Below are 23,773 nucleotides of genomic sequence, written 5' to 3'. Positions count from 1 at the left end.
AAATAAATATTAGGGAAAGAAAAGAAAAAGTGTGATTGGAAGGGATGGAAAACGTTCAAGAGATGTTTAACAGCTACGGTTATTCCCATAGAAAAAGTCGGATTTCGAACGCAACAAAGCTTAGTTTTTAGTTGTATTGATTTTCTGTCTTAATTCGTCAAGAGAATTAACCTCTTCGGAGAGACAAAAAAAATGCGTCAAAGCAAACGAGATTGAGTCTAGTTTACGCCAAACGCTTCGTCCTTATTCTATTCCTCTGTGTCTTTCTCTCCTCTCCCTTTCTCTCTCTAGACCCTCTCCTTCCCTCCTCAAACACACCCCCAACCCCATTACTATAAAGAACCCTCACTTCCCCTCTCTCTCTCACATACCCACCCCTCCACCTTTTTCCTTCCCCCTCTCTTTCTCTCTCTTGTTCTTGTTCCCTCTTGTTCTTGTTATCCTTTCTTGTTACCTATCATTTCACAAATACTTATTATTCTCCTCTTAATTGGGTTGTGATTTGTGAGAGGTCTACTTTATAATTGTTGCTACAAATTGTTCAAAGCTCAATTGGGTTTTGCGTTTGAGCTTTGAAGAACAGATATGGAGAAGCTCAGCTTTGTTAAGAATGGTGTGCTGAGGTTACCTCCTGGTTTCAGATTCCATCCTACTGACGAAGAGCTCGTTGTCCAGTACTTGAAACGGAAGGTGTTTTTGTGTCCCTTGCCTGCTTCAATCATCCCGGAGGTTGATGTTTGCAAGGCCGATCCTTGGGATTTGCCAGGTAATTAGTTATGGACATACTTAAAATCTCTCTGAAAAAAAAAAAAAAAAAAAGACTGTGTTGCGTTTGGAAGTACTGAACCCGGCTACTTAGAATTGGAGGACATTTAGTTCATTTTTCTAATTCCAAGTCTGGATTTCGTGCTTTCAAATATAACTTTGTCCCAATTCAAAAATACTATTGGGATTCAATAGATAGTATAACAAGACATAGGAGCTCACATTGAGCTGAATTTACCACCAAAGCGGCTCAATTGGACTACTTTGAAGTTGGAATATGTTATTGGACGTCTTGGTTTAGTAACAAATTCTCAAGCTAGTACACAAATTAGTTCAACTTTGAACTATATATATATATATATATATATATTTAGTTTTTCAATTTCAATTCCAATTCCAAACATAGCATCAATCATTTTTGTCTGAAACAACTTGTTCTGATAGAAACATGGGTTATTTGTGTTTAGGTGATTGGGAGCAAGAGAGGTACTTTTTCAGCACAAGGGAAGCCAAATACCCAAATGGGAACAGATCAAACAGAGCAACTGTCTCCGGTTACTGGAAGGCCACCGGAATCGACAAGCGAATCGTAGCTTCCAAGGGCAACAACCAGGTTGTGGGGATGAAGAAGACTCTGGTTTTCTACGGAGGGAAGCCTCCAAGTGGGACTAGAACTGATTGGATCATGCACGAATACCGCCTCGCCGGAGCTGAAACAACCGCCACGGTCGCCTCGCCGGAGCTGAAACAACCGCCACTGTCTCCGGAGAAGGACTCTACCCCGGTGAGACTTCAGTTCCATCAATATTCAACAAGCCCTTATAACCCATTTCTTGTTTCTTCAATTTGTCACTCAGTTCACTGATTTTGGCTCCGTTTTTCGCAGAGTTCTAAGGTGCAATCGGAGAATTGGGTACTTTGCCGCATATTTTTGAAGAAAAGAAGTAGCAAAAATGATGATGAGATGGTCACACAATCCGATAGTTGCAATAGAGTTCGTAGAGTGAGGAATGGTAATCCTGTTTTCTATGATTTCATGGCCAAGGACAAGACTGATATGAAGGGTTGCTCTGCTTCGTCGGCTTCGAATTCGAGTGGAATCACAGAGGTCTCTGCTCATGAATCAGGTGATCATGAAGAAAGCAGTAGTTGCAATAGTTTCTCCTCCTCTTTTAGAAGGAAACCTTAGATAGAAGACTACCCTCCATAGTTTCTTGTTTTCCTTGTATCACTAGTTGAGCTTCCAAAAAAAATTGAATAACCATCACAAAATATGATGTTTGGTCACTCATTTAGGTGTCTCTCTTCTGCAGAAAGGAAAAATATGAGAGAATTGAGAGGAAAAAGAAAATCGGCATCCAATGTTTTGGGTTAATTTGGAGAGGAGAAAATGTCAACAGATGGTGCTATTTATGTACTCAATCCCCAAATTTCAGAATTAGTGGAAAACCCTTCTTACTACTCTTTGTTTAACTATATCCCACCATGCAAAACTTTTTCTTTAAGAAAAGGGGTGTGATTTTCAAGGGAATGTCATCAAAAGAAAAAGGATGAGAAAAGGAAAAAGAGATGGAAAGGGGGAAGGAAAGAGAAGACATAATAACTTGCATGTTACAACCCTCTATCTAAATCTAAAATTTTTCAATCCAACCATTGGATGACAAAACTACTCTAAATCACTCCAATGGACGTTATTCAAGATTGTAGTATTATTATTTTTTCTTAATTGGTATTCAAGCGAATCGAATTTGTGACCTCCCTCTTACTATTAATCAAGGTGACAAAACAACTTTAAATCACTATCAATGGACATTAATCAAGATTGTATTAAATATTATTTTTTCTTAATTAGTATTCATACTTTTACTTATGATTGAATTTTTGACCTTCCTTTAATAAGTAAAAGTCTAATATCGTTAGACTACTAACTTGTCTACAGTCGAGTGTTCGAACCTACTAGAGGCAATATTGAAAAAAAAATTAATTTGATTTTCTATCTAGGGTAATATAAATGGTTGTAAAAATAACTTTTGCTTGAATGGATTCCCCATGTATATACAAGTGTGTGCATATAACTTTGAGAAAAGAGAATCCTTTTAAGGGAAGCACAAGAATAAGAATAAGATCTTTTACAAGATCACCTCCTCATGAGGTCCTTAAGCTCTTTGAAGCTATAAAAGGCAAATTTACTCTTTAAGAGAACCTAATTCCTTGATACTCTTTTCTAAATCTCTGAGAGAAACTTGTCACACACTCAACCAACACCTTGCAAGTTATTGACAAATCTTGTTTAAAAGAACAGACATTCTGAGCATAAATTATGCGGCATGTGTTACCATACCTATCTTCAAACAAACAAACAAAACAACCAGGAAAATTAGGTATAATTTTCTGTTGGGGAACAGGGTTAACTAAAGTTGAAATTACAAGAATAGTAGGTGAAGGTTGAGAGAAATGAAGAGTCCGGAATCACATTGATTCTTGTGCAAGGAAGACACCATTTTATAATAAGTTATGTCCCAGTTTAAGAAAGTTATTTTTTTTAGGTGCAGGAAAGTCGAACTTAGAATCAGAGGGTGAGGGCACTTACAACCTAATATTTTATCATTCGGACAATACCGTCACATTTTTTTAAAAATTATTTATCAATATGAATTATTGACTATACAATTTCTTGCATCTTCTTACAAGTTTTTGCTGTTTATGGTACCTTACTAGGAGAGAGTAGGAAAACAACTCCATGTGTGGCCCATGCCATGGTACAAGCCAATCAACATCCTCTCCGGTACACTATTCCATGGTGGAGCGACGAGTTGGAACTCAACGGATCGCATTATACAAATCACTAATGAGGATTTTGATTAGTATAAGTCCATTATAAAGTATTGGATTCCTAGCATGTTAAAATCAATGATAAATTACATTGATCTCTCTTAAAATTTGAATAAATTACACACTATTCCGCATTTATAATTTTGACCTTTCCTAAATCCGTATGCGGTTGTCAAAAAATGACTTTAAGTGTGAAAAATTAATAATACCTTAATTTTCATACAAGTAAAAAGTAAAATTGTCATTTTATAAAATTTAAAAAACCAATCTACCAAAAAGAAAATGTTAGGAGTGTTGTTGAGCACACATATCAAATCTCTGGAAATGTCAAAGTAATAAACGTTGAATGGTCTACTCATGTGAAATTTGTCCAAATCTCATGAGAGATCCTTATAATTTATCCTAAAATCAATGTTTGTGGTATACATACGTCGCATATACTTTGAAATTCTAAAGATATATTCTCAATAACACTGTTGGACATGAGACAGATTATGCAGACAAGTTCCTTAACACCCTCTAACCACTCTGTAAACTATGACCTAAATTAAGTTAAACAATGTTTTGCATTCTTAATAGTTTTTAATTAAATTACCCTAATGTGTCTTACACACGTCAAACATGCACAGGCACATATGTAGTTGACTCACCCATTATACTATAATTATAATAATTTAATCTAAGCAAAAAAATACAATTTATAATATAGTAATCACCATCCATATTATTCATCTTTTTTAGGCGGTTCATGATAAAAGCGTAGTGTCAAAATACACGTATACGGATGGTACCATTTGCTAAAATGTGGGCCACGAATGCCTACATAAATTTCCAAGTGGACGTTGCACGACCAAAGGCCGGCATATACTAAAGCTTAATTAAGTGCTGATTGTCTACAATTATTAAGCTAATACATGCAATAATAGAAAGGGAAATAGAAAAATACTATATATGAAAGAAAAAAAATTAGCAGACAAATATATATATAAAACAGCCGACCAGAGTTTCTTGTGACGGTGGTTTAGAATCATCTATGGGTTTTGGAGTTCTTCACGTTTCCTTCTGAATATATATTTCATTTTCATGAGGAAATGACATGAGAGAGATAGAGACACAGAGAGAGATAGATAGAGAGAGGAGAGAGAGAGGATTGGGTTGTGGTGATTGCTCACTTTGGGGCTTTATATTGTCAATCACGTGGGCAGTCCGCCATAATAGACCACTCACTCAGAGCACAATTGTTTGTAGCCTCAGCTGATTAGGTCAATCACATGAACAGGGTACCCCACAACTCTTAGAATTGTACAAGGACATGTAGGACTTTTTTGGAAGATGGGATAGGCAATTTCGAGATTTTATAAAAACATTTCCTACCAGATAGGAAATTTGAAATGTATTATTCAATCATGCATGCTTACCCTTTCCAAAACCAACCACTCTTTAAATGCCGTTCGTTTGGGAAAAAAAAAAATTTAAGTTTATAGGGTTGCTTGGTATCTCTGCAACAGTGACATCTATATATATATATATAAATTATTTTTCTAAATAAAATTCCAAACTTGCGATAGTTTGAAACCAAGAGAGACACACATCCACTTTAATCCTATTCCGAAAATTTGAACCCTGAACAGCATTTTTGCAAGTAGAAGAGAAATCACTTTGAAAATTTTATTATTGAGTTCAGAAATACTGAATCCCGTCCCAAAAATTGAAATTCGAAAAAATTTAGTTTTGCGTGAATTAAAAATAAAAAGAATGACGTGTTTAGCATGAGTTGCGGAGCAGCACGGCAACTAGCTCATAGCCACATATCGAGTCCAACCGACTAGAAACTTTTGGCAACTGTTCACAGGAATTGTTTAGACAGTTGAAGGGCTGAAAAGTCAATAAAAATGGAGGGCAGAGTTGCCTATGAAAGACGTTGCTCTAGGAATCAAAGGAATGGATTGCTGAGCTCACTGACAGATTGGAAAATGGGACGGCAACAATATGATGTATCTCAGTGGCATGTAGACATGTTTTCAGTTCCTGTAGTAATACTTTCAAATAAAAAAAGGACAAACTCGGTGACGTCTTATCTCTGTTTCGAACTCATAATCTCCGAGTCACAATGAAGTGACCTTACCGTTGTAAATAATACTTTATGATTGAAGCATAAAATTCCATTTCCATGTCAAAATCCTGGATATTCAAGCTGTAACAGCCAATAATTATATACAGAAATCAACAGTTTCCAACTTTCCACAGATGCACAGTAATGAGATAATGGGAAAGTGTTGCAAGCAGAAGTACAATCCTTAAACCCTATGATTTGTGAGAAAATTCCTTAAACCCTATGATTTTACAGTTGCCTATTATTAATTCATAGGTTTATCCTATTTTCTTTGATGTCAAAATATGTCTCCTAAGACAACTTGGGGGTAGTTTTCAGCTTTCGGTGGTTTTCGGACCCCATTTCTATCTAACCCTGTCTTAATTCAAACTAAAATGGACCACATCATCCTATCAGAAGATTCAACATCATCCTTTCTGTGGTTGTGTTTGGAAGACCAAGGTTTCCCTTATCAAACCCTAGGATTTCAGTAACCAATAATGGAATCTCCTCCAACAAAATGCCACCAATCAAAATTGACATAACAATCAAACTATGTATGGGGCACACAACAATGTCAAAGTGACATCAACATTTTCCTACTCCATTAGACAATTTTTCATATAATATAGAGTGAGGACATTGCATATTCTCCGGCATGGCTCATTTTAGGAAATAATTGATGCTCAGAAACAATAGTGTAGTTCCAACTACGAAAGAAGAACGATGATCATGAAGCCTTAATCACACCATAACAACAAAGATTAAAATGTTGTCCCATTAGCTACTTGATTTAGACGAGTCGGCACATCAATAGTTAGCATAAATTCTATTATATGAGGATCAACATCGTGGTAAGTCATGATTTCTAGCCATGTTTAATAATAAAATCAAAGAGACGTGAACAGATGGCAGTACAAAATTGAGGTATGACCACAGTACTCCCTTTAGGCTTGTTTAATATTCGTAGTTAGTCTCTGCTAATTTGGCTTCTGCTGTTGTCCTCCCCAAGTTCTTCAGCACCAGCTTGTGATGTTACTGAATGTAGTGGCTCAAAACAAGCCCTCGGGACAGCTTATTCTACAAACAAGACAAAGACATTTCTCAATATTTCAAATATTTGACATTTCAAAGGATGGTTAGAATAAAACTAGGAACTCCTTGACCAAATGTACAAATGTATGTACAAGAAGTTTGAGCCAAAAGTTGTACACTTGTCTGTGCCTCAGGATGGGAAACAAATTAAATTTTGTATGTTTGTATGCTGATCTTCAATGTTGAAGCTTTCACCTTTTCCTAGGAGAATGTTTTGCAGCATAACCCAAAATAATAATAAAATAATATATAATGTCCACCAACAGCTACCTTTATATATTAATAGATGAAGTGAAGAACACTAAACTAACCACTGAAGACCAACAAAGGCTGTAGCCTAGTGGTACTTCCTCACCTTCCAAAGTAGAAGGTCGAGGGTTCAAGTCCCCATAGGGGCAAAGTGGGTGCTTGAGTTTCTTGCCAATCTATACAAAAAAAAATAATAATAATAACAAATAAATAAAAAAAAACTGAAGCAAGAAACAGCACATCATAGAGCACTGCAAGTAACCTTGGAGGAAATGGTGCATTTTTCATTCATAGACTGATCTTGGTTGACATCTTATATGTAGACAAAACCACATATGAATCACATAACTAACAAATACATTAATGTAAATCATGTTGATCGATTTATGCAAAGGGATGTACAACGTAACTAGATTGGTTGGAAGGTAAGAAGAACTTCATGAAAAAGGCACATAAAATAACAGGTGGCCGACCTTAGGTACCACAGGCCTGCCAACAGTAAGAAAGCTTTTTGAAAGTATTAAAAGAATTTCCCATTCTAGTTAGACTGTCCTTGAATAATGACTAACGAGAAAGTGGTGCATGGGCATTGTATGACCAATGAGCATAATACATGACAAAGAAAGGGAAATGAGCAATAAAGAGACGAAGGAATGGATAGTGGAAGTGAGGAGAGATAAAAGAGGGAGGTTAATTGTTTTTATCCATCTTTATTTGAACCTGTAGTTCTATCCCTTGACTAACCTATATCTCATGGTTTAATTGGTTAAAAACAATTTAATAACTTCTTTATGGAGATCAAGTACAAAAAAGAAAAGCCTCTCAGCGTTAGTTTGATTATAGATCAAGAATAGAATTTCATTTCATTCTGGTACCTTCAGAATCATCTGTTAGAAGAAAGAGTACAATCTATGTGTGAGTCTCAGATTCTGGTTTCAGAATTCTCATACCTTCAACAACAATAACAAGCCTTTTTCCCAACCATTTGGGGTCGGCTACATCAATCCTATGTTTCAATTCCACTCCTATTTAAGGCAATATCCTCGGTTAAACTACATGATGGTATCATATCCTTCCTTACTAACTCTAGCCACATTAACTTTGATCTTCCTCTTCGCCTAGTATTACCCTCAATGTGAACTATGCCACTCTTCCTAACTAGCGCATTTAAAGGTCTTCTTCACATATGATCAAACAATCTAAACCGATTTTATCTCATTTATCTCCGATTTGTGCTACTCCAACCATCTCCCGAATGTGATAATTTCTTATCTATTCTTTCTAGTCTCACTGCACATCATCTCAATGTTCGCATTTCCGCCACACCCACCATATGCATTATATGCACATGTTGTTTCGAAGCTGCCCAACATTCTGTGCCATGAAGTATAATTAGCCTAATAGCTGTTTGATAGAACTTCCCTTTCAATCGTATGGGAATACACTTCTCACCCGATATTCTAAATGCACTCCTGAATTTAAACCATCCCCCTTCTCGTTCTCTAGTCTCGTCAGCAAATAACATACACCATGGAATCTCACTTTGGACGTGTCTTGTCAGCTCATCCATAAGTACGTAAAAAGGTATGGGCTTCATGCTGACCTTTGATTTAAGCCTACAGTAATTGGAAACTCACTTGTTTCCCCACAGGCATTCTAGCTATAGTCGCACAATCATCATTCATGTCCTTTATTGTGTCAATGTATTCCTTTATAACTCCTTTCCTTTTTAAAACCCTCCATATTAGACCTCTAGCTACCCTATCATAGACTTTCTCCAAATCGATAAAAACCATAAGTAAATAGCCTCCATCGTTGACCTTCCCGGCATGAATCCAAATTGCTTTCCGACACTTCAGTCTCTCGCCTTAGGCGTTGTTCAATCACTCTCTCCCAAAGTTTCATAGTGTGACTCATTAATTTAATACCACGATAATTATTACAACTTTGTATGTGACTTTGGTACCTTCAGAATCACCAATTAAGAAGAAAGAGTGCAACCAATATGCGAGTCTCGAATTTTGGTACCTTCAGAATCACCCGCTGTTGATTTACCTCTTAAGTATAGTGTTCCCAACCATTCAAGACTACAATGCCTTCGGAATCACCAACTCGGTTCCCGCGTCAATGCAATCACCACATTGACAATCTACTTCCAGGTTGAATGAAGTCATTCTATGACTTGGTGATCCATTTTTGACCAAAACCCATAAGCCTCATAAGCTACTGCAAAAATTCCCATCTAACCTCTGCTCATTTGTATCCCTGTCTTATGAGTGAAAAAGGCATTTCAATTCAAAGATTAAAGGCTTCCACATCTTTAAAACCCAGACCCCCAACCTCCTTGGCTTCACACATCTTGCTTCACCACTGATTTGTTGCCAAATAGATGGCCATGCAAACAGAACCTCATTTTCCATGAAAAGAATAAACCCTAGCGGAATTGTGAAGTATTTTTCTATGATAGATATCTGAGAAGCTAATTGCTCTTTAAAATCTCTAATTAGCACTCCAAGAACAACTTTGATTGATTACACAAAAGTTCTAAGGTTCTAACAACAAGCCTCCGAAATTATATACGTAAACGAAACAATTTCACTCACAATATGCCCTCAAACCCCACAATAATGTGCATATGTGTGAGAGAAATCAAACTAAGTCTTAAAGGTGTTATATGTGTGTTGCGTAACCCTTAAACGTATTTTTATAAGCTTTAGAAAGCTTATTCAAGCCATAGACTGATTATAAATTCATTTGGAATGATTGGACATGTTTTGGTTGAGTTAGAGTCCAATTCAGAATGAAACCGCGTGAAAAACACGTTAAAATCGCATCCCCAACAAATTGAGTCAGTTCTAAAGCAACAAGTAACTTGTATCGATTCTAATTTTCTGCCAAAAGTAGAATTGGTTCCACTTTCATGTACACTGCTGATTAGGCATCAAACTTGACTTTCCGGGCTTCATTGAAGGGTCAAACGAACTCAATATTAGGGGAATAATATATTGTTGAAAAGCTTATTGAGCCAAATTTCTAGACATGTAAGGACCATCACAAAATTCTAAGTATAAAAGGACTTATGACTGAATAAAATACCTTAAATAGGTATTGACTCTAAGTCCACCCAAAGCTAAGTTTTCAGAATACGATTTTACTCTTGAATTTTTTAAAAAACCTTTTAGGAGTTTACAAGTCCTCTATGGTCAATCAAGTGAATTTTAACCATATTAATCATAAGCCACACACAGTCAAACTTGCCTTGTCCTAGTGTGTGTGATCAAATTAAGATTATCTCCATTTGGTCATTGAAAAAAGTCTTCAACCACATCTCTCTTCAAGTAAAGCGGCAGGTAATTAAACATGACAGATAAATGATCCTAGACTGTCCCAAACAAAACCAAATCAACTTAACAAATTTTAACACATGTTTTGATGATAAAAAGTGCCAACAATATGACTGTCCTAAAGAAGATTTATGCAATCAAATATCTTGGAACAAGGCATCATTGAGATGATTTGAATTGTTAATATGTATCAGTTTTTTTCATTCAAACTCATGCATCAATTTACTTGTTCTTTAACCTCCATATTACTTATTTCAAAAATAGAATGCAACATCTGTCAATCCTAAGACATGAAATGGAACAAATCTGAAACAATTTATGTAAATCCGAGTCCAAATCCATATCTAAGTGTCTTGGTTCATATTCAAATCCAAATCCAAGTCATTTCTTACTGACATAATTCATATCCAACCCAAGCAGTCCATAGATAATCCCAATGAATCCTAAATCGATAAAATGGGATTCAGATTGGATTGGATCTCAAGTTAAAACACATCCATTCCATGCCTTACCCATACACAAACCAAACTCGGACTCAAGACAGATTTTTAAGGAACATCCATATGCAAACCATTTATGAATTCGTATTTAAAATACCAATCCAAACCCAATAAAAATCAATTTCATGCCTCAATCAACCAACCTAAGAGATCAGTATCATTAAAGTTTATCATGGTACATTGAGTTTTAGCATTTAATATGCACACCTCTTTATTAAATCATAGAATCCAAAATATTTGGGGGAAAAATTAAGGCATGCTAAAACATAGCTAAATCCAATTCAATGATGTCCTCACAATGATAAGAATAGCTTCTCTAGAATGGGGTCACAACTAGGCAGTAGATATCCCAAATAAATTGTTTATTTCAAAGGTCTAGACCCACTATCCAGTGGATTTCATTCATGAGATTGTATGTGTTCAGATGACATTACACATGTATGCATATGTTTTTTGTTCAAATTGTTTGTACAGTTGAGAAGCTTTCAATTATGTTGCAGTAAAAACAATGTTGAAATATAAGTAAGATAGCATTAGAAAGCTTTCAAAAGGGTAACGCATACCAAAAAGCTACACAAGGACCAAATGGGACCCCTAAACTCTGAATATGTCCCAAAAATAAACTCTCTCCCCAAACGATTTACAATTTCTCCCAAGAAACCAACAAAAAAGAGAACCAATAATCGAGAATTTCACCACCCCAATAGGAGACTCCTAGCCATCGGAGGATCTCCTATTCCGTTCCCTCCATAAGCACCACCACAAACACAAGGATGCCACCCTCCAAAAGTCACAAGCTTGGGAACTCACTGTACAACCTCTCCAAGCCTCTATCATGCCTCTCAATGACCAAAAACAATGTCGAAATATAATGTCCACAAAGGTTTGCAAATGAACCAAACTCTTCGTGAACAATTCAATCACAACTCGACGAAAGCTCGGATCAGGCTCAATTCATTAAGTAAATGAACCAAGATTGAGCTATACTTTAGTCTCGTTTAATAAATGTGTCGAGCCTCAACACTATCCTATTCCACTCAGATAAGCTTTCAAGCCCATAAAGTGCAGTCCATTAAGTTAAATTTGTTTTTCACTCTGATGAGGACCATTATTCAATCCCTCTTTAGTTGCCAAACAACCCATATTTTGTTTTAATTTGCTAGGCCCATTAAGCTCATCTCCTATCAAAATCCAAACAAGCCCAGTACACATCATATCCACACCAGATGTCTTGATCTCTCTCATTTGCAGTGTTATTAAAGGCCCAAGGCGCACCAAGGCGCTAGAGGTCCTTTGGAGCCTAGGCGCGAGGCGCACGGCGAGGCGCGCACCTGAGTGAAGTGAGGTGCACAATTGAAAATTTAAACCACTATAATAACATTCATACCTCATAAGTCATATCAATATTCTAAAAATTAATATCAAATATAAAAAAGTAAATCTATCAACTATACAAGCATCCAACAACCATAAAATAGAGCACAGATTTGTTTTCTTGAAAGGCAATGCAAAATGTGTTTTTTTTAATGGCAAAACAAAGCACAAAAAGAAATAAATCTATTAACAAAAAAAAAAAAAGAAGACACACACACACAGAGAAGAGAACTAGATGAAGAGAGAGATGTAAACAAAGATAAGAAGAGAGGAGAGAAAAGTAGAGGAGGAGAGAAAAAAGAGAAAGACTGACGTGGCTTCGTCGTTCATCTCTTCAACTAGGGCTTTGTTTTCGTCTCACAATCTCATTCTATCGCTGTTTGGTTAACACTTTGACTCTTCAGCTTTCTTAATTGTTTATTCTTTTGAACAAAAGTTCCTATTATCGTATGCTTGGGCTTTCTTTTTTGTTTATTCTTTTGAACAAAAGTTCCTTCTATCGTATGCTTGGGCTTTCTTTCTATCGTAGGCGCACCTCACAAACAGGACGAGGCGCAACCGAGGCGTGCGCCTGGTAAACATCAATGAGCCTGGGATGACAACAGGCGCTAAACCTGAGCCTCGAGCCTAGGCGCGCCTTTAACAACACTGCTCATTTGTTCATCCATCTTCTTTAATCTCTCATCTATTTGTCTTTCCCTCATCAGCCTCATTTCTCTATGAACTTTCTATATAAGTAGTCAAGTACAAAATTTTCAAAATTATCTAACTTATTTTGTAATTAATATAATCATAATTATTTTTGTTCAATCTTATTAGACAAGTCATACTCCTTACGCACTAGACTTCCTTTTTTTTTTCATTAGCTTCACAGACTCCCACTATAAGTAATCCTTAAGATCTGATACCACCATCCAACATCCTGAACCCCAGACTATAAACCATCCCAAAGTGTAACCAATCCAAATTGAATTATCATTGATCACAAAACTTAGATTCAAACTCTCTATATTTGAAGTTCAAATATCAGAAAGCATAAATTATTAAATTCATATATCAGGAAATCAAATCTCTATCATCCATAATTCTTGGAAAAATAATTATACAGTCCAAAAATCTCATTTTATAATTATTTACAAATTTCAGAATTGTCACCAGACTGCCAAGTTATTAACAAAATTGACCTACCGACCTTCAAATTACCAGGAATTATCGATTAGGATTACGGTGACAAGGTCTACACTTTCAGAAAATAGACTTCCTATGCTTTAAACCATATCTGGTTCATAATTGTTCAACACCATTAGCCCCTTGAATTATTTTCTAAAGTCAGTCATTCACTTCAGGGTTGTAACTCAGTATAAATAGAACACACCATGTTGAAAGTTTATGAAATTTTAAAGGAATGTAGTCATGAATTATAACTGTTCCAACTTGTCTCATCTCAAAATCAATTCTACTATTGCTCAGTTTTTCAGATTAAATCAAGCCATAAATATGAGTACCAATCAAATGTACATCTTACCAAATAAAGCAACTAGTTTATAATGTAAAAAATGGCCTCTGAACAAAATGTACAACATAAAATTATTGAATAAACCAAATTTAAACTAATATGTTGGAGTTTATAGTCTTCAAATGTTCTCCATATGTGAAAAACCAAGTTCTCAAGGGTTTAGTTCTTATGATTTAGTTGCATTCAAAAAGAGTTCCACATATTCGTGAAATGAGAACAAAGTATAAAATCAATAACAATGAAACAAAAAACCCTAAAAATGTAAGGCTAAATTGTTGAGAGAGACCTACCAAACACGGAGATTTTGCTTCTTCAGTCTCAAAATGCACAGTAACACACAGCACACTCTGCCCCTTCTCTCCCTCTCTCTCTCTCTCTTGAGTCTCTCACACTGTGTGTATATATATATTTGTACACAGTATCAGCTATTTTGAACCCAAAAAGAAAGTCCAACTTAAGACTGTGCTGGGCCCAAAACAATGAAGTTAATCCAGAGACCCCGATGAAAGCCTAACCACTTCTCAAAACAGCGAGGCCCAAAGAAATTTGAATTTAAGCCCAAAGGACATTGCTTAGGTTGGATATTGAGGTTGGAATGAATAAAAAGCATTTTTGATTTACATATTCACATCTATTGTGCTTTTGGTAGTGTTTGTCGGATCAGAGATGGTGGGTATATTACTTACTTATCAAATTAAAAATAATGTTGTTAAAAAATTAAAAATAATGGATTCATGCCCCGTCCTTGATTTGGTATTCATAATTTTAAACACCATTTCTAATTTGATAATAAAAAAAATTTATTAATTTATTATTGGTCCACATTAACGATTTGACCTAAATATTATCTAAATTATATATATATAAATTTTGACATATGTTTAATTGCCCCTAATTAAAATTGAAATTGGATTGGGATTGGGTTGTGTAAGTGCGAAAAAAGTGAGAACAATAAACACACACGAACATGCAAAGATAAACAAAGAGAATTATGTTATTAGTTAGGCGAAAAAGCTTTAGAGCTCAATAATCCCAATGTTGGATGCCTATTTTTGGGTCAGTTTTGTCTATTTATACAGTGACACATGTATTGTCGTAGCTAATTTTTCTCTTTGATCTACTCTTTTTCGGTTTCATTCCTGATTTGTGATTTGATCTACTCTTTTTCGGTTTCATTCCTGATTTGTGATTTGTTGCAGATAATCTGACCCTCTATACTTCACACTTTCCATTTTTGAATTAATTTCATGGTATAGCAACCCCACCAATCTAATTTCAAATTTACTGTTTCGATAAACTTTAAAATTGAACGATTTTTTTTTTTTCATTATTGATTTGGAATTGTTTAATAGAATTGAATTAAACAATGTATATAGATAGGTATATAGGCATGTGTATATAAAATTACATACATACGTACACAATATAAGACAAGTTTGAATCAAGATTAAACCAGTATATAAAATTATAGGAGAGGGATGGTGAAGGTAACACCTCACTACCCGAAAATATAAACAAAAATGGACATTAAATTTTTTTTTAAATGAATCAACTTCGTTCTTAAACCAGTCTTACAGGGATTTTTTTAGAATTATTCTGTCCAAGGGTGAGAAGAATGATGAAGATGATGGTAGCACTTCACTACCCCAAAACAAAAATGGACATTAAAAATTTTCTTTATAAAAAAAAAAAATAAATAGTATTAAAAATAATCTGTAACGACCCAAGTTTTATTCAACCTGGTACGTCAATGGTGACCTAAAAGTTGACCCGGTAACAGATCTCGATGCGGAAGCAAGAAACAAGAAAATGGTCTCCCAAGGCATAACACACCTCTAAGACCCTAATATGACCTTCCATGAGGTCACGGAACTCAAAGAAAACTGACGCGAAAATAAAAGATCGGAAATATGACATATAAGCCCTTAGGGGCAAAAGAGTCATTTCTAAAAACTGTGGATTCGAGTGCCACCGAGCACACCGCTGGAAAGACAACAAAAAAATAATCAAGATGGACTCAAGAATCGCATGATTCGGAATCCGGACAAAGGAGAAACGACATGACGAAGAAAAACGAGCACTTAAGGCTAAAAGGGTAAATTGGTAATTATCAAAGAAGAACTGGGTGCAACCAAGCATACCATTTGAAAGACAGTGAAAAATTAGTTAAGTACAAAAAAAAATTCACTCGATTTGGAGTCCGGACGAAAGAGAAACGAGTGTTTGAAGTTGTGACGTCGCGGCGGCCCGACAAAGGCCATGGCATGCCTCATGCGCGCCCGGCGCCAATGCCGGCGCCCCCATTCGGCGTCCGATGGCATGCACCATGACATGCTAGGAAAGAGAAAAATTCAGCTAAAACTGAGAGCCGAAACGGATTTTTCTGGAAAAATACGAAGAAAAAACCCCCTTTAAAATCGAGTTTTCTACCCAATTGGGTCAAAGAAAACGAAAAAAAAAAAAAACTCACTGTAAAATCCCCAAAATGCCCCTAGATTAGAACTGGACAAGAGGGCAAAAAGCTGCTACAAGATCTGTGATTGAAAACGGGCTACCAAACGAATTTTTCTGGAAAAACACAAAGTAGAAACCCCTCCCGAAATCAAATTTTCTACCCATCCACATGAGAGAAAATGAAAAAAAAAACTCGCTGCAAAATGACTAAAATGCCCTCCCAAGAAATCTGGTCAAGAGAGCTAAAAAGCTGCAAAAATGAAAACTGAAAGTTAAAACTTCACGAGGGATTTCTGGTACCAAGATGACATTTTCTGGAAAAACACGAAAAAGGAACCCCCCCTAAAATCACGTATTCTAATTGACCATGTGAAGATCGGAATTTATTTCCCGAAGGAAAACCCCAAAATGCCCTAAAATCAGATTATGCAAGAAAGTTGAAAAAAATGATTCCATAAGAGGTTCAAATCACAAAGGAAATGGTTTTTCCCGGAAACGATCATGCACGTAGACGTAAATGGTGATTTTGAGCGCGCAGGAATGGTCCGCAGCTCCTGAAAATGGCCGAGTCAAAATCCGACCCCCCAACGGCCAAAAAGGCGGAAATGAACTTGAAATGAAAAATATGGAAACCAAAATTAGGAAATGGTTTCAAATGACCGTTTGGCCCTTGGCCACACTTCATACAAGATAAATGAGACTTAGTGGAGGTGCCGGAATACACTTTACACTACCCGATTTAAAAATGAACCCTTAAAGGCTCGGTTTCTACTATTTTAGCCCAAAAATGCAATATGTAAACTAAAATGCAAAAATGAAAACTAAATGATGTTTGACCCTTGGCCACACCTCACATATGGCAAATGAATGCTAAAAGATGAATTTCACACAAAATGCACACACCAGTGCGAGAATGACATATCAAAACCCTAATTTTCATACTTTTCTCATTAAAGGCAAAATTCAAAATTCATGAATATTCATGGATTTCAAATAAAGTTTGGCCCTTGGCCACAAATTATATACATAGAATGAATATCAAAAAGTGTGCTTAAGCACATAATACAAGTTTGGAATCAAATATACACATTTGATAAAATAGCTACAAATGGCATTTCAAGCCAACCTTCACAAGAATGGAAATCTTTAAGTCCACAAATCATCCAAGCATAATGAGAATTTCAACAATGATTCCTGTACTTGAAAAATGTCCCAACTACATGGGTGAGTAACATAAACCTACTCGTAGGAGATGAGCATGCATCGACCTAGCATTTTACCATTTTATCACCTTATGGTGAAACATGTTAAAGGGGTTCATGCCACCTAACGTCTATATCAAAATGAGACTCAGGAAGCATCCTAAGCTACCTTAGAGTGTTTCTAGCATAAATCACATCATTCATGCATTTCAACAACATAAAAACATGTTATACAAAGCAACAAGATATAGATTCTCAAAGTCATCAACTTGAAACCTATAATACGAAAACAACAAGAGTGTGTCATGCCACCTAACGTCTATGTTCAAAATGAATCTATAGGATCATTCCTAAATTACATTTGAATATCAAAACACAAATCATGATATCGATACAATTTAACCAACATTGAAACTTCCAATACAACACATAAAGCATGATTTCTCAAAGTTAACATCTTGCAACTTAAAATTGTAAATCAAACAAAGAATAACAAGTTACGATATCATCTAGTTATCAACTTGAAAAGAAATGCGAAATCAACCAAAGTGGATACTTGGACGTCACGCCGGATCAGACCGACACTATAGTTACTTTAGGGCCCACGGGTAACCTCTCTATGTATACACTAGACTATATAGAGGGACAATCCCCCGTACTAGAACCAAGTTCTAGCCGTAGCCAAACAACGACATTCTCAAGTTTCCAAAATCAACAAGTTGTGCAACAACGTATATATCAACATGTATATCCAAGATATCAACTATCTACCAAGCACAACCAAATTTGGAAACACATACAATACATGTACTAAGTCCACAACTACTATGGCATGACAAATGTCGAATCTTCAGTGTGCAATTCGTTACACGCTATAACAATATCTTTCAACATTGAAAACATAAGCTCATGAATTTAAATATAACAACAATGTTATCAAATGCTCAAATGTAATCAAGTGAATACACAACAAGTCCAAGTCCATAATTTAAACATAGAAACAACTTTCAAGATGCAATTAAATCCATGGAGCAATTAGATAGAATTTAATTAAATAAACACAATTAAATTCTCTAGATTCCAATTCAATTCCAAATAACCTTAAATTAATACATATTAAAGGACATAGCATGGTCATCACCTATATCCATTCTAAAACTTAATTAGGTTGTTGGAGCAATAAAGTAAAATTTTAATTAAATCATGCTAATTTAAATCTCAAGGTTCTAAAGCAACTTCAAATGGTCCCAAATTACTATATGCCAATAAACAAATCATGGTCATTACAAATATCAAGTTAAAAACTTAATTAAGCCAAGGGAACCATTAAATAGATTTTAATTAATCCTTTTAATTAAAATTTCTAGATTTTCAAACTCATCTAAATGTTCTCAAATTAACATATGTTAGGGAATATGCCAAGGCCTATTGTAATATCACATTACAAACTTATTTCATGCAAGTTACATCTATGTAATTTAACTTTCACCAAAGATAAATATTAAATAAAAGTTGCAATTCTCATTCAAATGAGTCCAATTTAATATATGTTAACAAGTATACCAAGGCCTAAATTACTAGCATGCCACACTTTAATTCCAAGTTGTATATCATCATGAGGATTAAATCTCAAACAAAGAAATTAATTAAATGAAAGGTTTCAAAACCTAATCAAATATTCTAGATTTAATATATGTGAAAGTGTATGGCATGCACATCAAGAATATCATGTCAGAATTTCAAATAAATGAATAGTGCACTTGGAGCAAATTAATTAATCAAATTATTTAATAATTACTAGATTTCAAAACATCTCCGATTACTTTCAATTTCACATATGTTGAAGAGTGTATTAAAGCCTAACATAATATGCTAACACATATTGATTTCAAGCTAGATAAGACCACATGAATTAAATATTTACTCAAGAAAAATATTAAATAAAATCTTCATTACTTGTCCAAAAATTCTCAATTTAATATATGTCAATGACCATATCAAGGGGTAATATAATTCTATGCCACATGTTTAAACAAAGCTATAATCAACCGGGAAAATCAAATCCTTTACAAGAAAAATAAATAATAAAATCTCTAGATTTGTTACCAAAGCATGTAAATAAGTTGCATAAACATCACTAGCATGCAATATAACAAGAATAATAACCTATAACACCCCCTACCTCGATTTGAAATGAAAATCTCAAATCCCCACCGAAAGAAAAGTGCTCTGAATCCGACGATACCGAATGGTTTTGTTGGGGACAACATAGTAAACATGAATCCCAAGGAAGCCCCATGAAAATCCAAACTTGAACTTGAAACTTGAACTTGAAACTCGAACTTAAAAATGGTCAGAAATACATTCTAATAAGGGGGAAAGGTGCGCGACGTTAAGGCGAACAATAAACATTAAGGCTGAAGGGTTTTCACTAAGGAAATCAAGTGGAGGAGAAGAAAGAGTGAAGGCAGCCCCTTGGGCTCCCATGGCTGCCGGTCAAGAAGAGGAAGAAGGTCTGAAAATCTGATTTTAAAAATTAGGGCAACCTATTTATAGAAATCTCAAAAAGTGCCCCGAAAGGGCCCCGCCGGGTCCGGAAAAGTAGAATTTGAGCAGACGCGCTCAAACAGCAAAACTCTATGAATGAAAAAGATTCAAAATGAGAAAATATGAGCAACGGAAGAAACGACGTCAAAAAATAAGTCCCGAGCAGAGAGATATGCCCCGAACAAGTTCTGCGGCAACTAGGGTCAGAAATCCCTAAAACTGGGGAAAACAACCAAAAGGAAATTCTAAGAGTACGTGACTTGACGAAATGTGAAAATAAATCCCGTACGAGGATCCAGGCTCCAGACGAGGTATTTTGCAATAACTTTTATTAATTACACAATGGCCCCTACAAAAAGGGTTAACTGCGAAACTACCCCAGAATGAAAAGATATTTTCTTAGATGCCCCTGAAATAAAATATCTTCAAAAGATATTTACAAAAAACACCCCAAGAAAAGAAAAAGAGTCTGACGAATTGTGCATCCATGCCCCTATGGACACCGGGAGCAACCAGAGTACTTTCTTGCAAAAGTAAAGAGACGTATTTCAAGGAAACCACTCAAGATGAAGGTAGGTGAAGTCAAAAACTAACTCCGAGCACGAAAAGTGAGGTTGTGCCAAAAACTAACAAACGGAGATAAGGCAGAATAGGGAAAATGACGAAATAGGAAAAATGATGAAAAGTGAATAGTGTCCGAAAAGTGAAATTGTGGAAATGACTCGGTCCTCAAAAGAAGTTGTCAATCCGCATGAAAGAGTCTCAGAAACCAATTCCAAGCACTCGAGACGACACTATGTGATAAGAAATATAACTCAGAAAGGAAAATTAAACGGAAAAAATTTATCCGTAAAATTTCAGGAAAAAAGAAAGGAAGGAAAATGACTGGATCATTACATAATCTATGAAAATGAATCTAAAAGAGAACTAAAAAATATATATTATGACACTTCAACATGCAAAATAAAAAAATCCTTTCTTGAAAAGGAAAATAAACATGCTACTTGAGAATATGAAAGAATTTCACATGTACATGCTAACAAAATAAAAATGTGACATCGAATAAAGGATTGAGTGTGACTCAAATTGCAACTGTAACGGATCAAGTGTTTCGTGATCCGACTCAACAGCTTAAACTGTTAGGTGGAGTTAACACCCAACCCATTTATACCCATTATATTTTTTATATAGATCCGATATGCGACAAGACTCCTCAACACCAAACCAGTGCAGTTTTGGTCTCAAAACACAGAACCCAGCATCTCCATACCTTTTCTCACAAAACCTCAAAATAACAACAAATAGCATTAGCTTAAATAACTTAGAAATATCAATATCAATATTTAAGTAGGAAATACATATTCCATTTACCATTTCATCTCAATTAAATGGAGGGGAAAGATGATATTGCATGTGCAAAACATAGATGAGACAAACACAAGAAAACATAAATAAGTTACATTGCTAAAGGAGAGGATGCAAAGTTCGTTTTTGAGGGAGGGAGGGAGGATAGATTATACAAGTGAGGTAACGATTCATTGGTATTGGAGTTTTAATATTTTTTATTGTATTGATAGGAGTGAAGTTTCAAATATGCCTTTATTAAAAGATAAAATAATGCTTTGTAACTAATGCACTTGTTTAGTTAAAATGATAGTTTGGGAATGTTCTTAAGAATAGTACACCCAATTTTGGAATGGGACATTTTTTTAGGACATTCCAAAATAGAAAGATAAACAAGTATTTTGGGACAGAGGGAGTAGACTTTTCAAATGAGACATTTATTTTGGGATGGATAAAAATGGAAAGTGAACACTTTTTTTGAGACAGAAGGAGTAAAAAAATAGACATTTTGTATGATTTCGATGCGATGGCTGAATTTCAGATGATCCAACAACCAAAAAAACATTACAAAAAATGAATTGTATATACTCTCACCCACTAAGACAAATTCAGCCCTCCATTAAAAGATGCATTGCTATGCTCAATGCTTTGTAGATGAAGTGAAAGCTTAATGCTCCGTTTGGTTGGAGGGATGAAAAAATGGATGGATAAGAGAAGGGGAGGGATGCTAGCATCCCTATAGAAGGGAAAGTGTCTACTTCACTTTTTGTTTGGTTGAATGAAATGGATTGCAAAAAGGATTGACGGAGTGATAGTTTTTTTTTTTTTTTTGGTTGGAAGGAAGAAAATGATAGTTTTTATATACTTTTTACTAATATACTCTTACCATATAAAGTTATAAAATTAATTAATTTCAAATTATTTAATAATATTGAGCTCTCCATACAAGCAAGTTGTGTAAAATGAATATTTTATACATACCAAACATTTTTTTTTTATTATTATAAAAAAGGAATACTTCAAAATTCAGATGGTGTTAAATGGGTTTTCTGATTGGCAAATTCAACAATTCATACTTCTCACAATATACTTCAAAATTTAGATGGTGTTAAATGGGTTTTTTCTTATTTGCAAATTTAACAATTCATACTTCTCACAATATTCAATCACTGGAAAATGCCCAGCAATTACTGATTTATAAGATCGGCCAAAAGATTTCATAAGATATGTTTGAACCTTTTGCTATCATTAGAAAAATGACTCCTGTACTTTGTATTGACTAATATTTTCATGCCACAAAAATGAAAGAGAACAATGAAAGCACATCTTGAATCAAATTTAATGAGTCCTAAAGAGCAATCGGTTTTTTTTATTTATGTAAATGAAGAAACCAAATCTCCAACAAAAACAAACAATATAAAGTATATAACAATAATTGAAATGTAGTGCAAGAAAAAATATATATGTAAAAAAGACATCATGAAAATAATGAATAGAAAAACAAAAAATTACTGACTCTTCAAGAGTCATTTTCTCCGTCCATCATCGTATTAAGCAATTCCAGACGCCTCTCAATTGGAACAGCAAAAAATGTGCTTTTGTGTAAAGGATATTTGATAAGGAATATAAATGCTTTGAACTGTTTATTATCAAGAACCCTAATTCTCATTAATTCAGCAAATATTTCTTCGTCAGGATGATAATTAACTCGTGATTTCTCAGCTATTGCAACTCTCTTTGCTACAATTTCGAGTCCCTTCTCAGCAACAAGATTTCCTTTTTCAATTCCCTTGGCTACTTTGTTATTTCTAGATCCAACAACTTCAATCTCTCTCTCAAACACATCAGCCATTACATCTTTTCTTTTTCAACCCTTTGAAGACGCCCCACATTGTGAATTTGACTCATGGTTGTTGTTTTGACTATTACTTGAGGTACCATCTCTATTCCCCATTTGTGAACTTTTTCCTTTGCACTTACCATAATGGTTGATTTTGGTGTGCCTCCATTTTGAACCTGATGGATTTGCCTAAAAGAGTAAGAAACATTTATCATGCATCATTCAAATACATATATAGCGATTAAATAAACTAAAAGTAAGATAATAAAAATAAATAATAAAATGACTGTGTACCTCTATGAGGCCTTCCATACTTTTGGTTCGCTTCAAACAGTTTTGTTTTTAGGCTCCATGATATTCCACTTAAATTTTGAACAAGTCGTAACATGTGTTAAAATTATTTTTCAATGTTTTCATACGATTTTTCACGTGATCTTTATCAAACAGATAGCCAAGTTTTTGAGAGCATATATTTATAACATTTGAATATGTAGCTAGTATATGTGAAAGTTCCATAAACTCTGTTCCCATTTTCTTATTGCTCTAATAATGCATCAAGTAATATATCATCCATTTTTTCAGTCCACTTTATTGCATCTTTCTTAATTTCATTCATATT

General features: G+C 34.9%; 1 protein-coding gene and 1 long non-coding RNA gene across 2 annotated transcripts; one reads left to right on the top strand and one right to left on the bottom strand.

Annotated features, from left to right (window-relative positions):
- Positions 1–267: 267 nt before the first annotated feature.
- On the top strand, positions 268–2,226 carry LOC132303379 (NAC domain-containing protein 83-like). Its single transcript, XM_059800619.1, has 3 exons — positions 268–766; positions 1,233–1,549; positions 1,652–2,226. Exons 1-3 carry the CDS (start codon positions 586–588, stop codon positions 1,952–1,954), a joined length of 801 nt encoding a protein of 266 aa, XP_059656602.1. The 5' UTR covers positions 268–585; the 3' UTR covers positions 1,955–2,226.
- A 4,215-nt stretch (positions 2,227–6,441) lies between these two features.
- Positions 6,442–14,135, bottom strand: LOC132302244 (uncharacterized). Its single transcript, XR_009480789.1, has 2 exons — positions 14,058–14,135; positions 6,442–6,769 (listed from the first exon to the last, which is right to left on the bottom strand). It is a non-coding gene; the product is annotated as an uncharacterized LOC132302244 (long non-coding RNA).
- Between the last annotated feature and the right edge of the window lie 9,638 nt (positions 14,136–23,773).

Source organism: Cornus florida, unplaced genomic scaffold (assembly GCF_030987335.1).
Source record: "Cornus florida cultivar Cherokee Brave unplaced genomic scaffold, ASM3098733v1 CherokeeBrave_3.0.0_Hap2_Chr04, whole genome shotgun sequence".
Classification (NCBI taxonomy): Eukaryota; Viridiplantae; Streptophyta; class Magnoliopsida; order Cornales; family Cornaceae; genus Cornus; species Cornus florida.
The sequence above is the reverse complement of the archived record's forward strand: the minus strand, read 5'-3'. Positions and strand labels throughout refer to the sequence as shown.

What these genes read in the sequence shown, in the direction of transcription:
- LOC132303379 (XM_059800619.1), top strand. Translation starts at nt 586, where the DNA reads ATGGAGAAGCTCAGCTTTGTTAAGAATGGTGTGCTGAGGTTACCTCCT. An exon ending in CGATCCTTGGGATTTGCCAG is followed by an intron (nt 767 to 1,232) that starts GTAATTAGTTAT and finishes ATTTGTGTTTAG; the next exon opens with GTGATTGGGAGCAAGAGAGG. An exon ending in CGGAGAAGGACTCTACCCCG is followed by an intron (nt 1,550 to 1,651) that starts GTGAGACTTCAG and finishes CGTTTTTCGCAG; the next exon opens with AGTTCTAAGGTGCAATCGGA.